The following is a 24,026-nucleotide window of genomic DNA, read 5'->3' as shown; positions in this document are numbered from 1 at the left end:
TCAGGTCCTCGGGCAGGAGCTGAGCAGCAACAGTTAGTGAAGCCCAGCCCTTGGTCAGGGCGGGGCAACAACCAGCAGTTCACAGGCTCAGACCCTCAGGCAGGGGCTGAGCAAACAGCAGGTAAGTCCAGACTTCTATGTCTGAGCGCTGGTGTGAGGGGGCGACTGCCACCCATGAGTGTGGTGGCAGAGGGGACACAGGCCCACCCACTCCACTGTGTCCCAGCCCAGGGCCCTACCAGCGGCAGTTAGTCTGCTGCTGTGTCGGTGGGGTCCTGACCACAACACACCGACATCGGCTCAAAGTCTGCTGTAGCCAGACTGGGGTCAGCTACCCCCGGGGCTACTTTCCATCTCCCCCTCCATGGGTACCTGCTCATCTCTGATGTCCGGTGCTGGGTCCCAGACCATGGGCTCCTCGACATGCTGAGGGACGGCTAGCTTGGCCTGCTCCTCAGGACTCGGGTTGGGGGGATGCTCGAACCGCTCCTCGGGGTACCGGGCTCGGGGAAGGCTCGGGCAGTCCTCCTCAGGGTACCGGGCTCGGGAAAGGCTCGGTCCAGCAGGAGCTCGGTCAGGAGCATCTGTCCTCTCCGGCCGCCAGGCAGCAACTGAGCGCTGGGGCCGGGCCTTTATACTTCCTGTCCCGCCCCTGGACTTCCGGGGGGTGGGGACAGGCAGCAGTGGCTCCGCCCACTGAGACGGCGGCTGTTCTGGCTCGGCCGTCTCAGGTGCGGCCGGGAGCCGGGCCGCCTCACTACAGGTACCTGCTTCCTTTCCTTGTACCTGCTTCCTTTCCCAGCCAGCCATAGCAGATAGTCTTTTCCTGTTAGCTGTATGTGTGTGTGCACACATGCATGCTGGGGACTAATGGTGTTACAGCCCTTACAGCACAGCCTTTGAAGTACCTACAGCCCTTGCTTTTGAAGTTTTGACACAGTGTCTGAAAAGGCTTGGTGTGCCATGGTATCCATGGAACCCCCAATAGATTGGTGATGCTGCAGTTTTTGAGGTCTACTCTTTTTGTGCCCAACTCTGCTTGATGCATTTCCTCCTGAGAGATGCAGTGTTTTGGCAGTGGCTACAGGGAAGGCCCCTCTCATTTGTAATTTTGGAAAGTGCCTGGGTGTGTGCAAAGATGTTTAGTCACTAAATAATAGGGAGTTTGGGGGGGGTCCTGGTTTACCTTAACTGGCTGGATGCATGAGTTTCTTCAGGTTCCCAGCAAACTCAGCTTGAGAGTCTGGAAAGGAAGGGTAGGACACTATCAGGGGTGTCATCAGACATCACCGGGGTGGTGCTCTGCTTTGTTCAATGATGATAACAGCCAGCTGCGTGTGTGTGTTCCCTCTGTGCTGCCCAGGCTCTGCAGATAGCTGGCACAACAGATCTCATAAGAAAAACCCAGTGATTACGGACTCCGATAAGGTGTGAAGGCACCCAGCCAGGTTTATTGCCAAACGAAACACAGTCTCTAGCTCCCCGAATGAGATATCTACATAGTACATATGTGCTCCCTGACAATGGACCGGCTCAGTCAGTGGCGGGATTTACCACTGCCCTCTAGGCCATACAAAGACAACCACTCAGGGATGCATTCTTATACACAGGTACAAACACTTTACATATCACTCCTGACGTATTGAGGTACAATCCCTCTATGTAGTAAGGTGCCGCCTCTCTCCTTGTACATGTTGGTTTGAACAAGACAACTCTAGCCATCATATTACCCTTCTGCCCGTCTTTAGGATGGATCAGCCTGTTTCTTGTTATGTGTGGAATGTGCAAATATCAAAGTGTTCTTGGTACCATCCTGGCACCTGTTTATATCTCTATTGTCCAGTACCTTTTAGGTATGTGTATTTTTGCAACATCAGCCCTTTCCTTGTCAGCTCCTGTGAGCAGGGCCTGCCTCTGGCTCACAGCTTAACTTTGCTTTATGTTAGCAAAGTCTTGACCATTACTTTAGTTCAGGCTTTAAGCCTCATACCGGGCCTCTGAAACCAAGGGTTTATGTTTCAGGATCTCATCTTACTACAAGTGGCAGGCTGTCATTACGCAGCTCCGTGCAATAGGAGAGAGTTGCTGGACCTGTTTGGAGGTAATTCTACCTCCATGCTTTGCTGCATAAAGTTTAAAGATCAGAAGCCTGTTCCTAAATGAAGGCATCTTGTTGCTCCCTCGTGTGTGTCTGTATTTGTAAGGCTCATGCCTAGCAGGGTTATACCAGATACATGCAGGGTTTCTGTGCAGACTGGCCCATAGTTCACACCATTGGAAGATGTTTCCAGCCTACGATTCCCACTGTCCAGTTTCATCCCATTTGCTTTTAGTTACACCCCATGTACCATAATAATAGTGTGCACTTTGGTAGAACTTTTCATCTGTAGATTTCAAAGCACTTCACCAAGGTCATTGGTATCATTATCCCCATTTTGCTGATGGGGAAAACTGCAGCATGGGAGGGGCTGTGATTTGCCAATGGTCACCCAGCTGGTCAGTGACAGAGCTGGGAATAGAACCCAGGTCTACTGAATCACAGTCCAGGGGGCTACACTGCCTCTCTAAAGGATGCCTTTCTCTTTCTTGACGCTTATGTCCTTCAAATACCTGTAGCTATCTGCCTTCCCATGCGCGTTTAGTCAAATTAGCTTCTTTAGCTCTCAGTCGTTCCAGCCTCTAAATAGTGTGTGTTGCTCTTCCCAGTACTGTACTACATGGCTCTGGTACTGCAGTGTCCCAGACAATTGCATTCTGGTGCTCATGAGTCTACATAAGGCCTTGCTCTGTCAGTGTACCAGCCAAAGTGCCATGTCCTATTCCCCTGGCAACAGCATGCCCTAGCAGAGTGTGCGCTCTTGCCTCTTGTTTGGATACCTGCTTTTCAGCCATAACTCCTGGGCCATGAAGGCAAGTCCACACAGGCCATAAAATGTGTATGTGTCTGTCAGACAGGGTGGGTAAGGTAATATATTTTATTGGAGCAACTTCTCTGGTTGGCTGTCTCTCTCCACATTGGCAGGCAGGAAGTGGCAGGGTGGGTGTGGAAGAACAGTATAGTATATTCCATAGGACCAGCCATGTGCCCAGAACGGAATGCAGCATCTTAGGGGCAGAGGTGCTTCTCATCACAGCTGCCTGCTTGTCTTCAAGCTGATTGCCTTACAGGCAAGGAGATGTGGACTCACTGCAGCCAGTTCAGTGGTTTGCTGCTCCTATGTTGAGGGGCATAAAGGCCAGTGAAACCACAGAGTGTGCCCCCCCACTTCCTCTGCATGACTTTCATTCAGACATCCACTCCAGCATGGCGGCCTCAGTGCCAATGCACTCTGCCTTGCAGAGATCAGGCATTACCCTCGTCAGAGCTTCACACCTCCACAATATGGTCTCTGTCTGGGGTGACCATATTTCCCTATGCTGACTACGGGACACCTGGTAAAATTGCTCATATTCAAGCAAGTTCAGTGACAATCAATCAGAACTATGCAGTTCAAACATTCAAATTAACATGAAGTTGACTGAGCCCCTGTTAAAAAGAAATACTGAGTAGTTTGGATTCTTTTTATTTACTTTCTTATCTTTAAGACTTAAGGGCTCACACAGGGAGCGGTGACACATACACACTCTCGCATACCTTTCTCACACAGTGCGGGTGACCAACCGACCCTCCCCTCCCTGACAGGCACTCTCCACCCTCCATGCCTGGCTAAGCCCCCAGGGTGGACCCACCTCTCCTGATACCTGGTAACGTATCTTCCCAAGGCAACATGTGGGGGGCACGCAGGGTAACATGCCCCCTCTCCTCAGATTTCTGCCAGGGTTCACACCAGAATGTGGCCAGCAGCAGCCTTTTGGAGCTGTGCAGGAGAGAGGGACGAAGAGAAAAGCTGAGGGCTTAAAGCAGCTGGTGCTATTAGAGTCAGAGGGCCATGACAATCCAGTCCATACCCAATCCAAGGCATTTTGGGGGTTGGAAACAAACTTTTCCCATGAGTAGAACATATCTTAAAATCAGAGATATTTTTTGTACATTGCCCAAACGCAGTGCAGTGTCTTCTATAAAAGCCTCTAGACTCTGTACTGGATTAAGCATTTGGGAAGGGACTCACCACATTGTGCAGTGAACTACTTTGGGGGCTTTGTTGCAGATTATGGGAGCTTTAGATTATTCAAAACCTTACTTTAAAAAAACAGTTAAAGTAAAGATGATAGAGCGAGATTCTAATCTGATGTTCAAATAGGTCATTCTGAGCTTTGAGCTCATTTGCCTTGCAAAGTTGAAAAGCTCAATACGTTGTTGATGAGAACTAGATTCCCCGCCCCATTCAGTTAAATTATTAACCCCTCATCAAAAAGGGAAGTTGGTTCATATTCTCTGTCAGAGCCGCTACCCAAACCACTGGAGGAGAAAAACTGAGCCTCTCAAATAATGGGGCCCTACAGCATCTCTATGAAGAGCTATGACATGGTAAGTCATGCACAGGTCTTTGTTTTTGCAATGTCCATGAGTTTAGGCTGAGGATTCTAGGGGGTGATGGGTGTTATATCTGGACTGAGGAGCTTAGCTTTTAATCTCTCCCACCCACAAACACATACTGTCCCTCTTTTGTTTAGATAAGTTTGGTCTTGAGCTAAAATTTCAAACCAACATAATTAGTCCCCCAATGCACCTATTTAGGGATGTTTTTGCCAGCTGCAGGAGGTGCAGATGAGAATGCCAGCCCTTCTCACATGCTATGATTATTTGTGCCATATCTTTAAAGTGTTTTCATCAGTGGTTGGCTCTACAATTCTCCTGCTGTCAGTGCTGGGATTGCAGCCTCTGTTCTTGTGGCCAAAAGGCTCATTCTGAGATGGTGGGAATCAGATGCATCTCCTTCCTAAGTTAACTTGCTTAGAGAGAAGCCCACCTCGTGTAGTCATTTAAACCAGCAGAGAGTGGGTTTAAAACACGTATTTGGACTTGACAGCATTTTACACCACTGTGCACTGGTGTAAATGAGTGCACAAGGTGCAGTGGCATGGGAAATCAAACCACTAACTTTAACAAACAGGCGTAACTGGGTAAGCTACAATAACATTGGGAAACACATGAAAGACCTACATCCCACAATAACATAATTGTACACTCACATCCCTGTCTTCATTTTATCCTTTTCTATGAGTGGGTTGCCTTGCGGAGCCTGCCTGAGAGCAGTTCTGTAGGCTACAGGCTGTAGCGTATTTATGTTAGAGGGTTTTTGACCAGGAGGGAAGCTATACTACAAATATCCTAGATTTGAATTATGACAGAGCATATTCCATCCTCTAATTAGCCTTGTAAATTGAAAATAATAATATCTTGTAAAAGATGATTGTTCCATGCTAAGGAAAGCTCATGGCAGATTTGCCACAAAGCTTGGCTTTTAAATAGAGGAGCTCAGAAGTTTTTCAACTTTTTTTTAAATTAAAGGTGACTTTTCAAAGGAAATTGTTTTATTTCTGTTCAAATCAAAATGTATTTGTTCCATTTTGGTTTAATTTTTCCCCTTACCTTTTTCTTCCTTGTTTCCTTTGGGGTGGGGGGGAAAGGTGAGAAAAGGGAAAAAGCAGCCGTCACCTCCCCCCCCCCCCCAAACCAAACAAACAAACTCCCGAACAATTTTTTATTTGTTTGGTTGAAAAATCCTGTGAAAACTTTAAAACAAAATTATTTGTCAGATTTTTTTTGCAAACGATACTTCTTTAAGGTGCCACAAGTACTCCTGTTTTTTTCCCCCTTCTTTGATCACCCTGACCCCTCCTTTTAAATTAAAGGCTCAAGCGGGAGAATCATGGTGGTGGAGTTTAGCTGGAAGTAAAGCAGAGCTCACTCCTTAATGAAAAAAGTGAAAAGTGAGAGCAGCATATCAACAGCAGCAGCACTGGCTGGGTGCAGGGGCAAAGCACAGTGAGCGGCAGGTTGGGATGGCAGTGGTCAAAGTACAGAATCCAGTGGGTAAGCTCTGCAGCACAACTCTTAATGGAATCTTAGACCAATTCTGATTTTTTTTTCTTTTCACCCTCCTCTCAGTTATATACCTTATATATAAATTATCCTATTGGCAGAAAAACAGATAAGATCAGTGGTGTTTCCTTACTGCTTAACCTGCCCAGGTCTAGATAGGGGATGTAGTCTGTGACAGACACAAAATTATTAATGCAGGGAAATTAAAGTGCTGTGGGATTTGTTCCTTGGTTGGGAATAACTTTCCAGAACTTCAGCTCCATGACTTTATCTCATCTGTAAATGATATTCAACTGTGAGGGGAACACCAGATCTGTGTGGAACAAGGATGACTTTGGAACTGAAGAGATGGGTAGTTGTGAGGTAGAGTAGAATCAGTTTAATGTCCTTCTAGCACTTGAGGGCGGCTGAACTTGATGAACTAAGCATGCAGTGCACTCCCAAACTGGTCATTGCCCTGCCCAGAGCTTCATGGGGATTGTGACTGCTTAAGTGGGATTTAAATTATGCCTTCACAGGTGGGGGATGTCTTTTCCAACTCTGTTTTCTAGGAGCCTCTTAAGCAGAAAGCCTGAGGGATTGCATTAAATAAATGTAATCTCTCTATCTTCCTGCAAGGGAAGATACACACACAATTATTGCCATGTTTGGCTTGCCAGTTCTGTTTCTTTTTTTTTTTGACATGTAATTCCCCATCATTACACACAAATACCCACAGCAGTGACAAACGGAAGCTGTTACATAAGCCTCCTGTTCTATTCCTTCCTCCTTCCTTATTTTTAGGCCCCTTTTTCCTGCTACTAGAGCAGGGGGCGGCAACCTTTCAGGAGCGGTGTGCCAAATCTTCATTTATTCACTCTAATTTAAGGTTTCACGTGCCAGTAATACATTTTAATGTTTTTAGAAGGTCTCTTTCTATAAGTCTATAATAAAACTAAACTATTATTGTATGTAAAGTAAATAAGGCTTTTTTAAATGTTTAAGAAGCTTCATTTAAAATTAAATTAAAATGCAGAGTCCCCCGGACTGGGGGCCAGGACCCAGGCAGTGTGAGGGTCAGCTCACGTGCTGCCTTCGGCACCTGTGCCATAGGTTGCCTACCCCTGGGCTAGAGGCTTTCACAAGCACACACATGGTTTTCCCAGCAAATCCATCCTTAAAGCAAAATGTTGAGTCCCTAGCCAAGCAGCAGGAGTTGGAAACAGCCTGTTGCCCCTGTGAGTCATGGGGACTAATCTCTGCACCTGCCGTACTGAATGCGGTCAGGTCCCTCACATCTGTGTTCCAATAGCCCTAGTGTGTCACACTCTATGCAACTCTTGTCGCTACGCTCCAACCCCTTTCTGCTTCAGCTTCAGCTTGGATTCATGATACCTAAATACTTTGTCTCTTTGACTCATCTCTGTCCGCTCCCACCCACACTTGCTGCTCTCTCCCAGCCTGAGACATACATGAGAGGATGGCGCAGTCACAGTACTGTGCACATTTCCCAAGCCAGAGGCGAGTGGCTTACAGTAAAAAACAAACAATACCCTACCTGTCACCTTATCAGAGATGAGATGGTGGTAGATAGTGGTGCTTGAGTGCTGCATCTTCTGTTGTAAATGCAAGGTGATGCTGACAGCCACTCTCTGCAGTTAAAACCGTTTAGCACTGTGCAGTCACTGCTCATGTTTTGAAAGATTTCTATCCTTTTCTTTTGACACCATGCTGCGCTCTTGTGATTAACCCTGCAGTTCCAAATTGTTCTGCAGCATCTCCTCCTCCCTCTGATGTGTGGAACCCCCCAACCCTTCCCTGGCTCTTGAGCAGCCTGTTTAGTTTTGTTTTGCTAAGGGAAAATGTAAGCTTTTTAGAGAAGGAACCTTGTATGCATTTGATGAGATGCTGTGCACATTCATAGTGTCACATTAATAGTACAGCAGCTGGTGGGCTGCAGATGGCATAGATACTAAGGGCCCTTTGAAACAAGAACCCCTTAAGGATGTATTTGTCAGGTATGAGGTTATATAACCACCCCAGCATTGGGTTAGACCGTGGGCATTGGTCCTTGCCATAGTCAGTGCTATTAGCACAAGTTCCATGGGCATCATTAATTCCTGGTATGTATGAGCTAGGCAGTTGCTAGGAAATATTTTTAGGAACAGAAAAATATGAAATTAAGGGTAGTTTAAAGACTCCCTTTGCCATCTCTCCTCTTTTGCAGAGTTTTAGTTAGTGGAGGTGAGTGTTGGTCCCTCCAGGTTGGTGCCCTGCTGTTGCTTTAGATGAAGGCAGAAAACCCGACCAATTATGTGGACTGGCTTGAGGGTGTGTGGTTTCTTCCCTGCCCTCTTGGCCTATTGGCTAAGTCCCAGAAGCATCTGCCAGGAGGAGGCGCTGGGGAGACACGAGTAAAGCAGCACCAGCACCGTGCTATTTTCCAAAGCTGCACTTTAAAGATTTGCCTGAGTGCACAGCAGCTACAGCTCTCTGCCACAGTGCAACGTCCCATGGGTTGCTCTCTATGGGTGACAAGCTAACAACATGCCATTGCCTTAAGTGAGACCTTCACTTGCTGCAGCCAGAGATAGCTTGTGTGTTTCAGGGGGTTGTCCCCAACCAGGGAGCTTTCTGCCTCTGCCATGTGGCCTAGGGTCTCATGACTGGGGAGATTCACACTCACTGTATTTCACAGGACAGTTGAGCTGTTTCTAAAAAAAAAAATGCAACCAAAAAAAGAAAAAAATAGCTCTGAAAACAGCTGAAGCAGGAACTATGGCTAATGGGGGAAGGTGCAGCAGGTGCAGGCAGCTACAGCTGGCAGTGAAAGGTATGAAAACAGCAAGCAGAAACTTCCGCTGTGGTCAGTGCAAGAGTCTCAGTCTCCAGAGAAGGTGTTGGGAGGGGGAGAGCGTTCAGCCTGACTGCAGGGGAACCCTTACCATTTTCTAGTTAGTATTTGTTGAGCTGTCTGTAACATTTTTGCCATGAGCCTTTGCTTGGCCCTTTGTTCCTCTTCTCCTCATTGATTTCTACCCTCCCCTTTCCCCAAGCACTCTTGTTTTGGCTAGCATTAGGCTCTGTCCATTGCCTGCCTGGAGCAGCACAGGACAGTCAGAGCATGTGCTCCATGTGAGGGCTGGGCTTTGGCAGCGTTCTAGTGCTCAGGACTTTGATTTGATTTCTGCTTTGAATAAAAAACTTGGTGTGTGATACAGCTCCATGGGTGCCAAAAGGACTATAAAAGTGAGGAGGGCAAGCCCCGCACCAGCAGGATCTTCTTTAAATCCCTGCCTTCCCTCGCTCCTTACCCTCCTTGCTGGCAAGCCCAAGGCCTTTGGGTAGTGGGTCCATCCTGCTTCCCAAATCTGGTTAGGCCCCAGCCCCTAGAAGCCACTGCTGTGGTTTCAGCCACCAACAGGTGAAGGACCAGCTGCAGACATGCAAAACAACACAAACCAGGACCTGACCAGCATGATGCATGTGCCACAAGGCAGAGCAGAACCCAGCTGCCGCCAGCCAGGCACAGTGTGCTCCCTCCCAGCCAGGTTTTTAAAAGTAGGAGGCAGTGGCCCTCCCATCTCCAGTGCTTACGTACAGCTCACTCCATTGGTCAGCTGCTGTGTTGTTCCCACTGCAAATCTCGGTTTGTGTGGCAGCATCACGGCCTGCACATTGGGCGTGGACCAGATATCACAAATTCCCAGCTGTAGTTCAGCCCAAGGAGCTCAGACAGCCGGGGTGTCACACTGCGGGACAGCACTGAGTCAAGAGGAGTGGCAATACATCTTCTGTCTCAAGACACAGCATGGTTTGTAATCACCCTACAGACAAATCAGAGAAAGTCCTTAGCGCCAGTGTGTGACGGTAGTTTTGGGAACAGAATATGGAATTAACATGATAGAAAACTACAGAAAAGTTTATTAGAGGGACACAACCAAGCCAGGTGAAATGGGCAACACAGTGGTGACTAATGCACGTAGGAGGGGAAATGTGCTATTCGTAGCCCTTACAGGTTCTGAATTAATTGCATCAACTCAGGAAAGGGCGGCCAGCTCGATGGAGGGCTCTGCCCAGTGTGCAGCAGTGCTCAGAAAGCAAACAACTGGTGAGTGTCAACAAGGAATAGGGTGGAGAATGATATGGAGAATATTCTAATGCCGCTATATAAACCAACAAGACATCCTCCTCCAGGCAGTCTGTGTAGTTCTGGTCCCCCATCCCAAAAAGGATAACAGTGGAATTAGAAGGGGTCAAAGAAAGGTGACAAGAATGATCAAGGGCTGGGGGACAAAATCTATGAAAAGAGACTGGAATTGTTTACCTTAGCAATAGCTGAATAAGAGGGGACCTGATAAAAAAAGTCTATACAATAATGAATGGGATAGAGACAGCCGACTGGATGCGTGTGTTCACCCTGTCCCATAACACAAGAATAAGGAGACATTCAATGAGATTGAGGGTGGCAAATTCAAAACTAACAAAAGGAAATACTTGTTCACGCAGTGTGTAATTAGACTGAGGAACTCCTTGCAACAGGAAATAGTTGAAGCCAGGGACTTAATAAGATTCAAAAGAGATTGTATAACATAAGAACATAAGAAAGGCCATACCGGGTCAGACCAAAGGTCCATTTAGCCCAGTATCTGTCTACCGACAGTGGCCAATGCCAGGTGCCCCAGAGGGAGTGAACCCAACAGGCAATGATCAAGTTATCTCTCTCCTGCCATCCATCTCCATCCTCTGACGAACAGAGGCTAGGGACACCATTCTTACCCATCCTGGCTAATAGCCATTTATGGACTTAGCCACCATGAATTTATCCAGTCCCCTTTTAAACATTGTTATAGTCCTAGCCTTCACAACCTCCTCAGGTAAGGAGTTCCACAAGTTGACTGTGCACTGCGTGAAGAAGAACTTCCTTTTATTTGTTTTAAACCTGCTGCCTATTAATTTCATTTGGTGACCCCTAGTTCTTGTATTATGGGAATAAGTAAATAACTTTTCCTTATCCACTTTCTCAACATCACTCATGATTTTATATACCTCTATCATGTCCCCCCTTAGTCTTCTCTTTTCCAAGCTGAAGAGTCCTAGCCTCTTTAATCTTTCCTCGTATGGGACCCTCTCTAATCCCCTAATCATTTTAGTTGCCCTTTTCTGAACCTTTTCTAGCGCTAGAATATCTTTTTTGAGGTGAGGAGACCACATCTGTACACAGTATTTGAGATGTGGGCGTACCATGGATTTATATAAGGGCAATAATATATTCTCAGTCTTATTCTCTATCCCCTTTTTAATGATTCCTAACATCCTGTTTGCTTTTTTGACCGCCTCTGCACACTGCGTGGACATCTTCAGAGAACTATCCACGATCTTTTTCCTGACTCGTTGTAGCTAAATTAGCCCCCCATCATGTTGTATGTATAGTTGGGGTTATTTTTTCCAACGTGCATTACTTTAAACATTTATCCACGTTAAATTTCATTTGCCATTTTGTTGCCCAATCACTTAGTTTTGTGAGATCTTTTTGAAGTTCTTCACAATCTGCTTTGGTCTTAACTATCTTGAGTAGTTTAGTATCATCTGCAAACTTTGCCACCTCACTGTGTACCCCTTTCTCCAGATCATTTATGAATAAATTGAATAGGATTGGTCTGAGGACTGACCCTTGGGGAACACCACTAGTTACCCCTCTCCATTCTGAGAATTTACCATTAATTCCTACCCTTTGTTCCCTGTCCTTTAACCAGTTCTCAATCCATGAAAGGACCTTCCCTTTTATCCCATGACAGCTTAATTTACGTAAGAGCCTTTGGTGAGGGACCTTGTCAAAGGCTTTCTGGAAATCTAAGTACACTATGTCCACCGGATCCCCCTTGTCCACATGTTTGTTGACCCCTTCAAAGAACTCGAATAGATTAGTAAGACACGATTTCCCTTTACAGAAACCATGTTGACTATCGCTCAAGAGTTTATGTTTTTCTATGTGTCTGACAATTTTATTCTTTACTATTGTTTCAACTAATTTGCCCAGTACCGACGTTAGACTTACCGGTCTGTAATTGCCGGGATCACCCCTAGAGCCCTTTTTAAATATTGGCATTACATTAGCTAACTTCCAGTCATTGGGTACCGAAGCCGATTTAAAGGACAGGTTACAAATCTTAGTTAATAGTTCCGCAACTTCACATTTGAGTTCTTTCAGAACTCTTGGGTGAATGCCATTTGGTCCCGGTGACTTGTTAATGTTGAGTTAATCAATTAATTCCAAAACCTCCTCTAGTGACACTTCAGTCTGTGACAGTTCCTCAGATTTGTCACCTACAAAATCCAGCTCAGGTTTGGGAATCTCCCTAACATCTTCAGCCGTGAAGACTGAAGCAAAGAATCCATTTAGTATATTTATATGGATAACAAGAATATCAAGAAATATTTTAGTTAATGATAAAACATGTAATGTAAGAGAGATAGACATTGGCTTAAATGCTGGAGCAGGAGGTTCTAACAATCAAAGATCAGGATGAGACCCTCACTGGTGGCAGATTATCCCACATCTGCTGCTGGAGGTTTCCTGCACCTTCCTCTGAAATATCTGGTGCTGGCTATTGTCCAGAGGCAGGGCCTTGGACTTAATCAACTACGGTCTAAACTCATCTGGCAGTTCCTATGTAATGGTTGGGCTTTCTCCTGGGAAATGGCAGTACAGAAACTGCAGCCTGTAATTATTCTCCTCCTGTTCTGCAGAATTTGCTGGGGGAATTCAGTGACTACAATGACAATGACAACACCACAAGATCCTACGATGACTACTTTTGTCCAGAAACAGTCTCATCACTGGCTAGTGATCCCACACATCCTTTCAAGAAGATCTTTGTGCCCTTAGTCTACCTTCTGATATTCCTTCTGGGGACCTTGGGCAATGCCCTAGTACTGATCATCCTGGAGCGTTACAAGCGCGCCCGCACTACCACCGAGAACTTCCTCTTTCACCTAGCTCTGGCCAATCTGGTGCTATTGCTCACCTTGCCTTTTGGCGTGACCGAGAGCTTGACTGGCTGGATCTTCGGCACTTTCCTCTGCAAAGTCCTCAGCGCTGTCCACAAGATCAACTTCTACTGCAGCAGCATGCTGCTGGGCTGCATCAGTGTGGATCGCTACCTGGCCATAGTGTATGCTATCCACACCTACAGGAAGCGCAGAGTCAGGTCCATCCACCTCACTTGCCTGGCCATTTGGTTCCTCTCCCTGGTGCTGACCTTGCCCGATCTAGTGCTCATGGAGGTCTGGTCAGACAAGAGCAACCACAGTGTCTGCAATTTCCAGCAAGTTGGGATTCATGGCAGCAACATGTGGCTGGCAACCCGCTTCCTGTATCACATTGTGGGTTTCTTTGTGCCCCTGCTGGTCATGTGCTACTGCTACACAGCCATTGTGAGAACCCTGTGCCAGTCTCAGCGGCTGCAGAGGCAGAAGGCCGTGAGAGTGGCCATCCTGGTCACAGGGGTGTTCCTACTCTGTTGGAGCCCTTACCACATGGTCATCTTTTTGGACACACTAGACAAGCTGGAAACCTTACCGAACGATTGTGCCTTGGCGGACCAGCTGGGCACCAGCATCATGGTGACAGAGGTGATTGGCTTCACACATTGCTGTCTCAACCCCATCCTCTATGCCTTTGTTGGAGTCAAGTTCCGTAACGACTTCTTCCGGATCCTCCGGGACCTGGGCTGCATAAGCCAAGAGACCCTGCAGGAGATCCTTGATGTGACGAGGAAGAGCAGTGGGATTGAGTCGGACACCATCACTTCTGTCAGCACCTTCTAGTGGGGAAAGAACTGGGCACAGGGCTGAGATAGACCTTGCTGATCCTGGCCAGCAGAGCATGTAATGCCCTTGGTGCAAGACTCAGCTCTGCCTCAGTATCATCCCTACTACTTCCCTCCTCTCCACAAGAAACTGAGGTCTAAAGGCCACCATTAAAACAACAAATACTTGTCAAGTGTTACCACATAGTTACTGCCTTTGCTAAGTATATGGAGAAATGGTTTGTGTAGCCCTTGGTAAATACTGACTTTACATAGCAACCACTGCAAAGGGGCTGGCTGGGACCCTAGTTAGTTAGCTCTGATACTGCATTCTCCCCACTGGAGGAGCCCCATGTGCAGAGCCAACCACAGAATCGGGCCCTTAGAAATGACTAACAGGAAATTCCAGATGACGGAGAGATTTTTATCAGAGAAATGGAAGAGCATGATTTAGTCTGTGCAGCTCATTGAGGTGCTCAGAAGAAAGTGATACAGCCCGATTATTGCTTTTAATTAGAAACAGTTCTATGTTTAATCAAAGTCATGTACAATATGAAGAAGTTTAGAGTATGTTTTAGTTACTTGGGCACATAGCTGCATGTTACACACCATTCTGGTCAATACAAAGGAATGGACACTGCTCTTCTGACTGCATCACAGAATCTGGAAGTAGAAGAGGCCTGTAAGGCAGCCAGCCCATTTCCTCCAGCCAAAGTCGGGTTGTCTCCTGTTGTGCCTTTCCTGGGGCTTTGGGACGGTTGGGTGTCTCGATCCCAAATGGGGGCATTTCTGCGACTCACACTGGGAGACTCTTCCATAGGCCCAAAGACTTTACTGTCAGGAATTCCTTTCCTGCCCATCAGCTGCATACTTTCTCACTCACTTCCAATCCATTTTATTTCTATTAATAATTCCAGTTACTGACTTACTGGAACTAACTGATTTCCTTTGAGGGTGAATATTCTCTGAGAAGCCCCTGTCCAGCCTTGTAACTGAACGCTGGCACAGACCCTCTCCTACTTTGATTACCGGGTGGGAGGGGGAGGGAAATAAGGCTGAGCATGTTATTGATTTGCTTTGGGGGTCGGTTGCTGTATCTCTTGGCTTTAAGAGCAAGAATTCCTGTTATTCCAGAGTAAAACAGAACATGGAAGGAGAAGAGGAGTTTGGGGTGGGGTGGGGTGTTTTTTTTCCAGGGGGAGACAAGGGAAAGTTTTTGCTATGCTTTGTACTGCGCTTTCAGGCATTTTAGCTCTATCTGCATTAATGGTGTCTTTAAAAATTTCACGTATTAGATTTTAGGGTAAAAAGGTCTGAACTTTGACTTCATACCAGAGTTGTGGGTACCCCACAGCTCTCAGGATCAGGCCTACTCTACACAGACATGCACCAAACTCACGACAGCAGCTTTAACCCACAGCTGGGGTTATTTCAGTGTAAGGCTGTGTCCAGCAGCCATAAGGGACTCTGTTTAACTATGTTGTTTTCCATTAGCTGTTGTCACACCGACAGGGACAACGTGTAGGCAATGCTGCTGCTTTCTTTAATTTTTCTTAATAGGTAAAGTGTTACTTTGGCTTGAAATGTATTAGTTATAGTTCTGCCTAAAGAGCCACTGGCCACCACTCATCCTAGGCACAACCTACCCACAAATATATTTGTAAAAATCTGCTCCAAAATTAACCTGATTTTCTAAGCAAAACTAAAACTATTTCTGCTGATCAGTATTAATTTCAGTGTTGTCAAACTGCCCATGTGGCAGGGTAGATGTTTGAGCTTTGTGCTAGGGTCACTAGTAGCATTCACCCAATAACAAAGAGACCAACTACAATTCACTCACCCCTTTCCAGAAAAAATGATCTGTCAGAAGTAGGGGAATGATCCATATTTAAAGGATCACCACTGGGCTAAATTCAGCCCAAAATGGAGGATTGGTGAAGCCTTTTACCAACTTTAACCCCAACGGGAAAAGTCCAAGGTTTAGAGTTTGTTTTGTTTTTTGTTTTTTTTTAATTCCAAGAGCTGTATCCAGGGGCGGCTCTAGGCACCAGCAAAACAAGCTGGTGCCTAGGGCGGCAAAATCTAGGGGGCGGCAAAAGGCTGGGGCCCCAGCTCATCCTGCCGCTGCGAGCCGAGGAGCGGCCCGTCCCCTGTAGCCGGGGCGGGGGGGCCATAGGCTGGGCCAGCGGACCTGCCGCAGACATGCCTGCGGGAGGTCCACCGGAGCCCCGGGACGACTGGACCTGCCGCAGGCATGACTGCGGCAGCTCAAGCGGAGCCGCCGGACCCGCGAACCGTCCGCAGCCGCGGGGTCCAGCCGAGCCACGCGGGACCAGCGGTCCCTCTGCAGTCATGCCCGCGGGAGGTCCGCTGCTCCCGCGACTCCGGGGCGCCTCCCGCGCATGACTGCTTGGGGTGGCCAAAAAGGTAGAGCCGCCCCTGGATGTAACGTTAACAAAAAAAAAAAAATCAAATATTCCCTGCGGTGTTCACAGCACAGCCACTGAGGACCCCAGTGAAGCTGATGAGGTGATTCTTATGGTCCAAGCAGGGAGAAATGCCGAAAAGTTTGTTTAAACTGTGCTACTGTGGCAAAGTCCAGGTACAGTTTGTACATTATTTCACTGTTCATAACTCAAAGGAGATATTGAGAGGCTTTTTTTTTTTTAAAGGAACTATAATGATTAATTAAATAAAGTACTTTTTCCACCTCGCCTGTCTCATGCTTCTGCAAAAAGTCAGCTGCAGTTGTCAATATCCTGAAACAGACATATCAGAGAGACCAATGAATAGCTGCTGGCTGGTCAGATGCCTTTCTGATAAGTTCTGTATGGAGATAAAAGGAGCCTTTCATGTGTTGCTTATGAGGCTCACTGGAATTTGTCCTTTTCACTAGTACTGCAGAAGCCTCTCTTATTTTAGGGCACATGTAAGATCCAAGTTTAGCTCGTTTTTTAACCAAGGACTGCCCAGAGCACCCATCACCATTGTACTGAGACATCAGCTAACCCTAGTAGGTTACTATAAGCTACTTTATTCAAGTTTCAGATTTGCCAATCCATAGCAGAGTTACACTCAAAGCTCAGCTGCTTTAATTAAGAAAACAAATCAACTGGATCTTGTTTCATTGGAGAGATCTTATTAAAGTGCTCACAGTGCATTAGGCCCAGGGAGAGTTGGTGCTCTCAGGTTTCCATAATTGCTGCAAGAACTGCTTGGTGGCAAAAACACTTATTCATCTGCCTGCTCTGCTGCTCATCCAAGTTTGGCCCTGGCTGCAAGAAGAGGCAGCTCAATAGTGAGAGACTGTATGGTCCAGCAGTCTGAGCAAGGGATTCCAAAGCTGTGACACTGATACCTGATGTGGCCTTGGTCAAGTCACATAGCCTTAGTGTGACCGTTTCCAAAATAGGGATAATACACTGCACTGCAGTCCTGCCTGCTATGTGACTCTGCAGCCCAGTCTTGCCGATCCATGGCTACCTGGCAACAAATCAAGCAAAGAGGCAAGAGTGAGTCAAAGAAAGAGGCGCTTCACCAGAGCTTAAATTCAGCTGGAGCACACCAGCGTGGAGCTCTGGTAAATAGTTTCAAACCTGCGGAGGTAGCGGGGCTAAAGTCCCAAGCCCTGGTGCCCCCCCACCCCTAAATTAAAGCCTGGAGCCCCTAATGGGGTGGGGTGCTCCAGGAAATAATCTTTGAGAATTTAAGCCCTGAGCTTCACCAAAACACACAGGACGCTGGACATCGAATGCAGCGAAGTCTTTACCAGATGTTAGTCTGTTACATGCCCAAATACCTGAGCAGCTCCAAACAGGTCAGTGCAACAGGGCAGAGGAGCAGTGATCATGTAAGAAATAGCTTCTCTGGACTGAGAACTGGACCTGCCCCCTACCTGAACAACTGGGACGGATGGGACTTTGTGGCAGGATCTACCTCTGGGGCTTTTCCTAGATAGAATCCAAGACTCAGCCTGGTGGGGCACAGTGATTGGCAGCTATCAAAAGGACACTGCTACCAAAGTTTGCTAAGCAACAGCACAGGTACACAAGTGCACATACAGCAGAGCACCCACAGGGACCTGTATCTCGAAGACCCAGTGTTACTGCACAAGGTGAGTAACTTCTTTCTGCATGCCAACTGACAATACCATGGGCCCCTATAATGGGGCAGCATCTGCCTCTCACAAGCGCCCCCCTCTGGTTGGGTGTGTGTGCAGTCTTTAAACCAGTCCAGCCCTAATGTTGGACTGTATCCCCAGGGCTTCCTCCCTGGATACACTATCTTCCTGTGGCCCTCTCCAGGCTCAGGCCCTACTCCGTGTCTGCAGCCAGCCCAGAGCTCCTTCAGTGCTAGCAGGGACTGAGGGATCAAATTGTCTTTGGCTCAGTCCTAGCAGCCAGCCAGGAGCCTCTCACTCTCCCATTCCCTGCTCCCACTTCGCTGTCCATTGTGCTGCAGATCCCTCAGCTAGACAGGCCTGCAGTCCTTTCTTCTCCAGCTTCCAGCAGCAACTAACTGCTACGCTGCTCTGCAGCTCCTTTTATTTGGCCCTCCTGGGCCATGATTAGCTGCTTCCTCTGCAGCCACTCTAGCCTGCTTGGAAGACTGCTCCACTGCTCCTCAGCTGGGATGAGTGTAGCAGGACCCTGAGGCCACCAACAAGCCACAGAAAGTCATGGGGGAGGGGTTCCCTCATGTTTGCCTCTTGAAGTTGTTCCACTTGACTTACCCACTCACTGGCCCCTAGAATAGTTGAGATGCCTTCTGTAGGCCAGGGGTTCAGTGACTGCTGTAGAGTGTGGGAAATGCTAGGGCAACACACCCACCCCAGTCTGGTAAGAGAGGGCTTGACTAGCCCTTTCCTGTAGCCCATGGGTGCACCCTAAACTTTGGGCTATCATGATGGGGTGGTTCTCATTGTTGCCTCTTGAAGCCATTCCACTTGAATTAACTAGTCTTTAGGCCAGCCCATGAGCAAGATGCGCTCTGCAACCTGGTGGTTAGGTTACATGCCTGGCCTGTGGGAGATGCTCCCTTACTCTTGCCTGTGGAAGCTATTGCAATTGACTTAACAATTCTTCAGGCCAGGCCAAAAGTCAGAATCACTCTATAGGCTGGTGGTGAGGGTACTCACACCTAGGTTGTTGGAAAGCCTGGTTCAAATCCCTACTCTGCCTATTCAGCAGGGGATTGTACAGGGATTTCCTCCCTCCCAGGTGATTGCCCTTTGCAATGGGACATCCTTGTCTGAACCCCCTCCCTTTCTCAGGAGGCCATTTCTATCTTGGGACAGGGAGGGGATTCAGACAGGGCTTGCCCACCTCTGACTCTTCCCTGGGAGGTGGGAGCCCGCAGCTCACACTCTTAAGCAGAGAAGGGCTCTGCCACAGCCTGGATGTGTATCCTAGCTACTGGGGACGAGAGGGGGATCTGGGTCTTTTGTATGGCCACCATTACTCATTAATTAAACCAGCAAGAGCTGCTCTGTATCGGCCACAGTCAATTTACAAGGGCCTGCACCTCAGGCACCAGACCTCCTCCACTGAGACAGATGGGGAATTTGAACCAGGGTCACTCACATCCCAGAAAAGTGCTCTAACCCCCCTACCATCAAGAGCCATGGAGGCAGACTTTGGCCCATTTATTATGTAGTTAAAGTGGACCACCGTCAATATAAAAGACTGAGGGAACCCTATGTCAGAATACCTCCCAGGCTGGCACCTTCACTTGAGAGGGTAAGGGAGCCTGCTTCAAATCCCATCTCAACCAGCACAAAAGGGATTTGAACCAGCAACTCACCCATTCTGGAGAACGTACCAAAACAACTGGACTACCAAAAGATTCACAGCCTGAGTTTGACCCAATTATTTAGTGGCAGTGGTCCAGCTTCACCAGGAAAGACCAAGGTTGCTCCCACATCAAAATACCTCCCACACTGGCATTTAAGCCATTCACTGGAGGTAAGAGAATAAAGTTCAAATCTTAGCTCAGCAAGCAGAAAGAGGGTTTGAATCAGCAACTCCTATGTTCTTAGCCAGGAGTGTAATGTGTAACTTGTCTCAATATATTGAAGTCTACTCTGCTAGCTCTCTGTGCAGAGCTGGGACAGCACATGGAAAGAACACAGACACGTACGCTGACTGACCTCATTGGCAATCAGGGAGTGAAGATTACTCTGTAGCCTTGGGTACTAGCTCCAATGGAGCAGTCAGAGAATAAAGCCAACACTGCTCCTTTCCTTCACTGCTTCTGCCCAGCAGGAGCGACTGGCTCAGGAGCATCCATGGCTCTGCAGTTCTGAGAGAGCAGAGAGCTTAGAAACGCATGGTTTATGGTGCAGAGAGCTGGGCTGACAGCAGGGCAGGGAGGGAATGGGCTCTTTTATTGCCTCATGATAGCTGTTTCCAACTGAATGGAGAGGATGAGCTACCCAAAAAGCAGCAACAGAGGGTTAGCCAGTGGCGCTGATCATAGGTGCTACTACAGCATCAGCTCCTGCTCGGAGCAGAAGACTGCTGCTGACATCATTGGAAAGGATTGCAGTTAAAAGCTAAGATTTGACTTGTAGTTTGGATAATCTGGGCATTAACAACAGCTCTGCCCTTCACATGGCAACAACTCTCCTCATTCCTCAAACATAATTTGGAGAAAACAACCAGAAGAAATGCATGTGACCAAGCCAGTTCTTCGCTGGGGCTCTACCAAACAGCAACTACCAGCGATATGTGATGTGATGTGAGCCCCCAAGTACAGTGGGCCACACTAGCTAATGTTGAAGAAACTCAGACCAGTGAAGACAGGCTCCAAGGATCAGGTTTTGAAACTTCTCTTTTTAATAAAAAGGCACCTATAAAACAGGTCAATACATTACAGGCAGCACAGATACCCAAAAAACAAGCCTAAAAATTGTTTCAAAATAAAAACCAATAAGATGTCTTCACATATTGTATTTATATATTTATATTTTTATATATATATTTATATAATGGTACAAAATGATTGGGGAAGTTTCTCCATGGGATGACAGGGGGGTGGGGGGAAGGTCAGTCACTGTTACCTTGACATGAAAGCTAATTCTGGACATGTGATTGCTTAAAATTGCATTGGAAAGACTTTTTCCTTTGTTTGGAGCAGGAAAAAACATTGACATATCATTGTTAGAAACAAAGGGGCATCCATAACCATGATTGGGTAGAATTCAGCACACAAAACTCAAGCCAATAAATGAAGCAATAAACCACAAGACTCAAGATGAGACCCAGCGCACAGCAGAGGGTGAGTGAGAGCAAACGCTCTGCCGAGGCCTAACAAGGGGTGGCTACCGTTCACCTCTGAAAGGCTCCCACCATATTGCTGATGAACTAGACCTGTTTGGGAGATGGTACCCAAAGCAAAAAAAGGCACCACTCAGCCTTGCCTGCCTCCAGATTCAGACATCATGAAGACTGGCTGGTAGAGTAGTGGGGGTTGGTTATGACTTCCCAGTTGGCTGCTCTGAAGACCAAACAAAAAGTACCCCAGGAGGACCAACAGCCTTGCAAAGTACCAGAATTTCACTTTTGTATTCAGGGCGGTTGGCCTGTAGGCCTTGCTCCTTCCCAACTGTCATGCAATCTAATGTTGATAAACAACATCATCACCGTCACCTTCCCTTTCTGTTACCTGGAATGCCGTCACTCCCACCTGCATCTGTGAGCTCTCTCCCTTGCTCTTCTACACAGCTGCACTGGCTTTCCTCACACAGACATATTGCAGCTTGCAGGCCCTAACTCATGTGAGGACAATGCTGACAGAAGAGATCCAACACCTCAGGACAGTTCTCAGCTAGACCAGATGGATAGAGGGACATGTGGGAGGTCTACACACTGGAGCTTTTAATCACTCGGGTCAAAGCAATGGCTGCCTGGAGACAAAGATTAATTATATTTTAAAGAATATTATGGCTTCAGATAGAGAGACTTGATGGTGGGGGGTGAAATGCCCCTGAGCGTATGGGGCCAGAGGCTTTTGTGGTGCATGGGGCTTGTGCTAGTCCTGAGCAACTCCCAATGGTATTTACAAGGGAAATGCTAGTAGGTGTCGCCCCCAACAGCACTGCCAGGGGGCAACATGGAGAAATAGGGAAGGCTTGTTTTACAGTAGGGTTTGTATTGTTCTGCTTGAACCAGCTCTTCCAGCACCAATCTTCCCCCCTCCAGGCTCTGAAATGGGTAAAAAACCCACCCCGGTTAAAAAGCAAGATGCCTGAGTGCACTTATAGTGGGAAGTGGAGGGGACAGCCCTCTTGGCCCTTCGACAGGGCAGGGCACTGTCCCAGGCAGAGATGGGCAACGCAATGGGTTGTTCCCATTTTACCAAATGGGACAGGGCTGGAAAAGTGGCTCTGCTTTTAGCCCATTGCTGTTCGGAGAGCTGCACTCATGGTCCCTAGACACAGGCCCAAAGCAAAAGACCAGAGCTCAACTCCCTTCTGCCTGGTTTGGATCCAGACTTCCCAGCCAGCCCCATTCCCACCACACACCCTCAAACTTGGGAATGTTTCTGTCTAAACTTTTTGGTTCCAGCCCATTGGGATCTGGCTTAAGAGACTGTTGGGCTGGTGCATTTCAGCAGCCTTTGTGAACAGCCTTTGCTCTTTGGAACCACCAAGAGAAGGTTCCCATTTCATGCAGTGCTTCTCAGCTTCTCCATGCAGAAGCTTTATTTCTCCTCCATTGTGGTGCTTAGGGAACGGGCCCCTTTGTTATGAGAGGGGCAACAAAAAGGCTGGCTTTTCTGATGGTCATTTGGATCCACTTTTTAGAATATTTTCCTGCAATCCACAGAGGCTGCATGCACACATGGGTTATCTCCAACCTCCCTTCAAAAAGCTGTCACAGCACACTCTTAGAACTCTCTGCAGGAAGAGGGTGCCAGGCACGGGCACACTCCCCCACACAAAACTTATGCTTTAAGCACCCTACAGTGGTGGTGGAAATGAAGTCCCAGCTGCTCCTATGAATAATGTCTCCCAGCATAGATTCTAAGGCCAGATGAGACCATTGTGATCATCTAGTCTGGCTTCCTGTATAACACAAGCCATGGAACTTCCCTGAATAAATTACTGGTTGAACTAGAGCTTCGTTTAGAAAAACATCAGCTCAGTCCGAGCAGGAGGCCTCTTGTATCCAGTTGGAGTATTGCAGGCAAGGACCTGATGCCTCTATAGGCTGCACATCCATCACAGAGAGCAGGGCTGCTGCAAGTGGTTTCAGGGTATAAAGGTGGCCTTACAACTGCTGGCCAACTGCCTCTAGGGCCTTTCATGGAGGAGTCTGGGATTCCCAGATTGAGAAAATGCTTGGAGAATCTTTACCATAAAATGCTTGCTTTTATGCATCAGGCTAGCTCTCCCACAGAAATGTGTGCACTTACGAGACAAGGGGCATAGTGCAGCAGGGTGAGATGCATGAACTCATGTAAGTGGGAGCAGAGCCAACAAGGAGTATGGGATGCTCTGTGGGGTGTGTGTGTCAGTGCGTGTCTTGAGTTTCCTCCTGGCCTCTGCACAACACACCCAGGAAGCACAGGACGGAATCATCTAGTCAGAAATCCCAGTGTTCATTCTGATATCCCCACTCCAGAGGGGCATACACACATCACACAGAGCATCTGGGGATGGAGAGGGGAGCAGGGAGTGTCATGATTGGGTGGAGGCCTAATGGTCCAGTTACTTATTACTTGCAGAGTGGGATCAGACCCCCACGTGTCCCTAAACTAAACAACTAGGCCCTCTCCTTGCTCATGCTGCCAGCAGCTTCACCAGGTAGCAGAGACAGATAGAGACCACTATCAATCCCTACAACCAAACAGCAACTCCAACACCAACACTGTTTTAGAGACATCTCAGCAGCTCCAATCCTGTAGGTGGATCCATATGACTGGGTGCACCCCTGAACCGAGTACAGGCCCAAAGGGTCTGACTGCAGAATCAGGATCTAAGATGTGTATATATGTCTGTTCAAAACCATCCATCCCTGCACACAAGCTGTTCTGATGCATGAATGATGTGGGGCTGACAAAGAGGCTCTTTTGCAGACGGCTCTCTCAATGCCCATTCACACCTCCTCCCACTGCCCTAGAACCCCCTCTGCAAGAGTTTTAAACCCTCGTACATTGATTTTTTTAAAAAGTTTTGCTGTTGTTTTAAAACAGAAAATCGAGGCTTCTATTAAAACACAGAAATACAGACAATTTAAAACCAGCAC

The 24,026-nt window shown here is 47.5% G+C and overlaps 1 protein-coding gene across 1 annotated transcript; it reads left to right on the top strand.

Annotated features, from left to right (window-relative positions):
* Nucleotides 1–4,356: 4,356 nt before the first annotated feature.
* CXCR5 (C-X-C motif chemokine receptor 5) lies at nucleotides 4,357–15,851 on the top strand. Its single transcript, XM_039496594.1, has 2 exons — nucleotides 4,357–4,468; nucleotides 12,716–15,851. The coding sequence occupies exons 1-2, from the start codon at nucleotides 4,430–4,432 to the stop codon at nucleotides 13,793–13,795; spliced, it is 1,119 nt and encodes a 372-aa protein (XP_039352528.1). The 5' UTR covers nucleotides 4,357–4,429; the 3' UTR covers nucleotides 13,796–15,851.
* The last annotated feature ends 8,175 nt before the right edge of the window (nucleotides 15,852–24,026 follow it).

The sequence above is a fragment of the Mauremys reevesii genome, linkage group 12 (genome assembly GCF_016161935.1).
Source record: "Mauremys reevesii isolate NIE-2019 linkage group 12, ASM1616193v1, whole genome shotgun sequence".
In the NCBI taxonomy this organism is placed as follows: Eukaryota; Metazoa; Chordata; order Testudines; family Geoemydidae; genus Mauremys; species Mauremys reevesii.
Note: the sequence above shows the minus strand (reverse complement) of the source record. Positions and strands in the feature narration are given on the sequence as shown.

Excerpts from the sequence above, each read along its gene's own strand:
- CXCR5 (XM_039496594.1), top strand. The coding sequence starts at position 4,430 with ATGGGGCCCTACAGCATCTCTATGAAGAGCTATGACATG. Across the intron at positions 4,469-12,715 it reads CTATGAAGAGCTATGACATG|AATTTGCTGGGGGAATTCAG; the intron begins GTAAGTCATGCA and ends CCTGTTCTGCAG.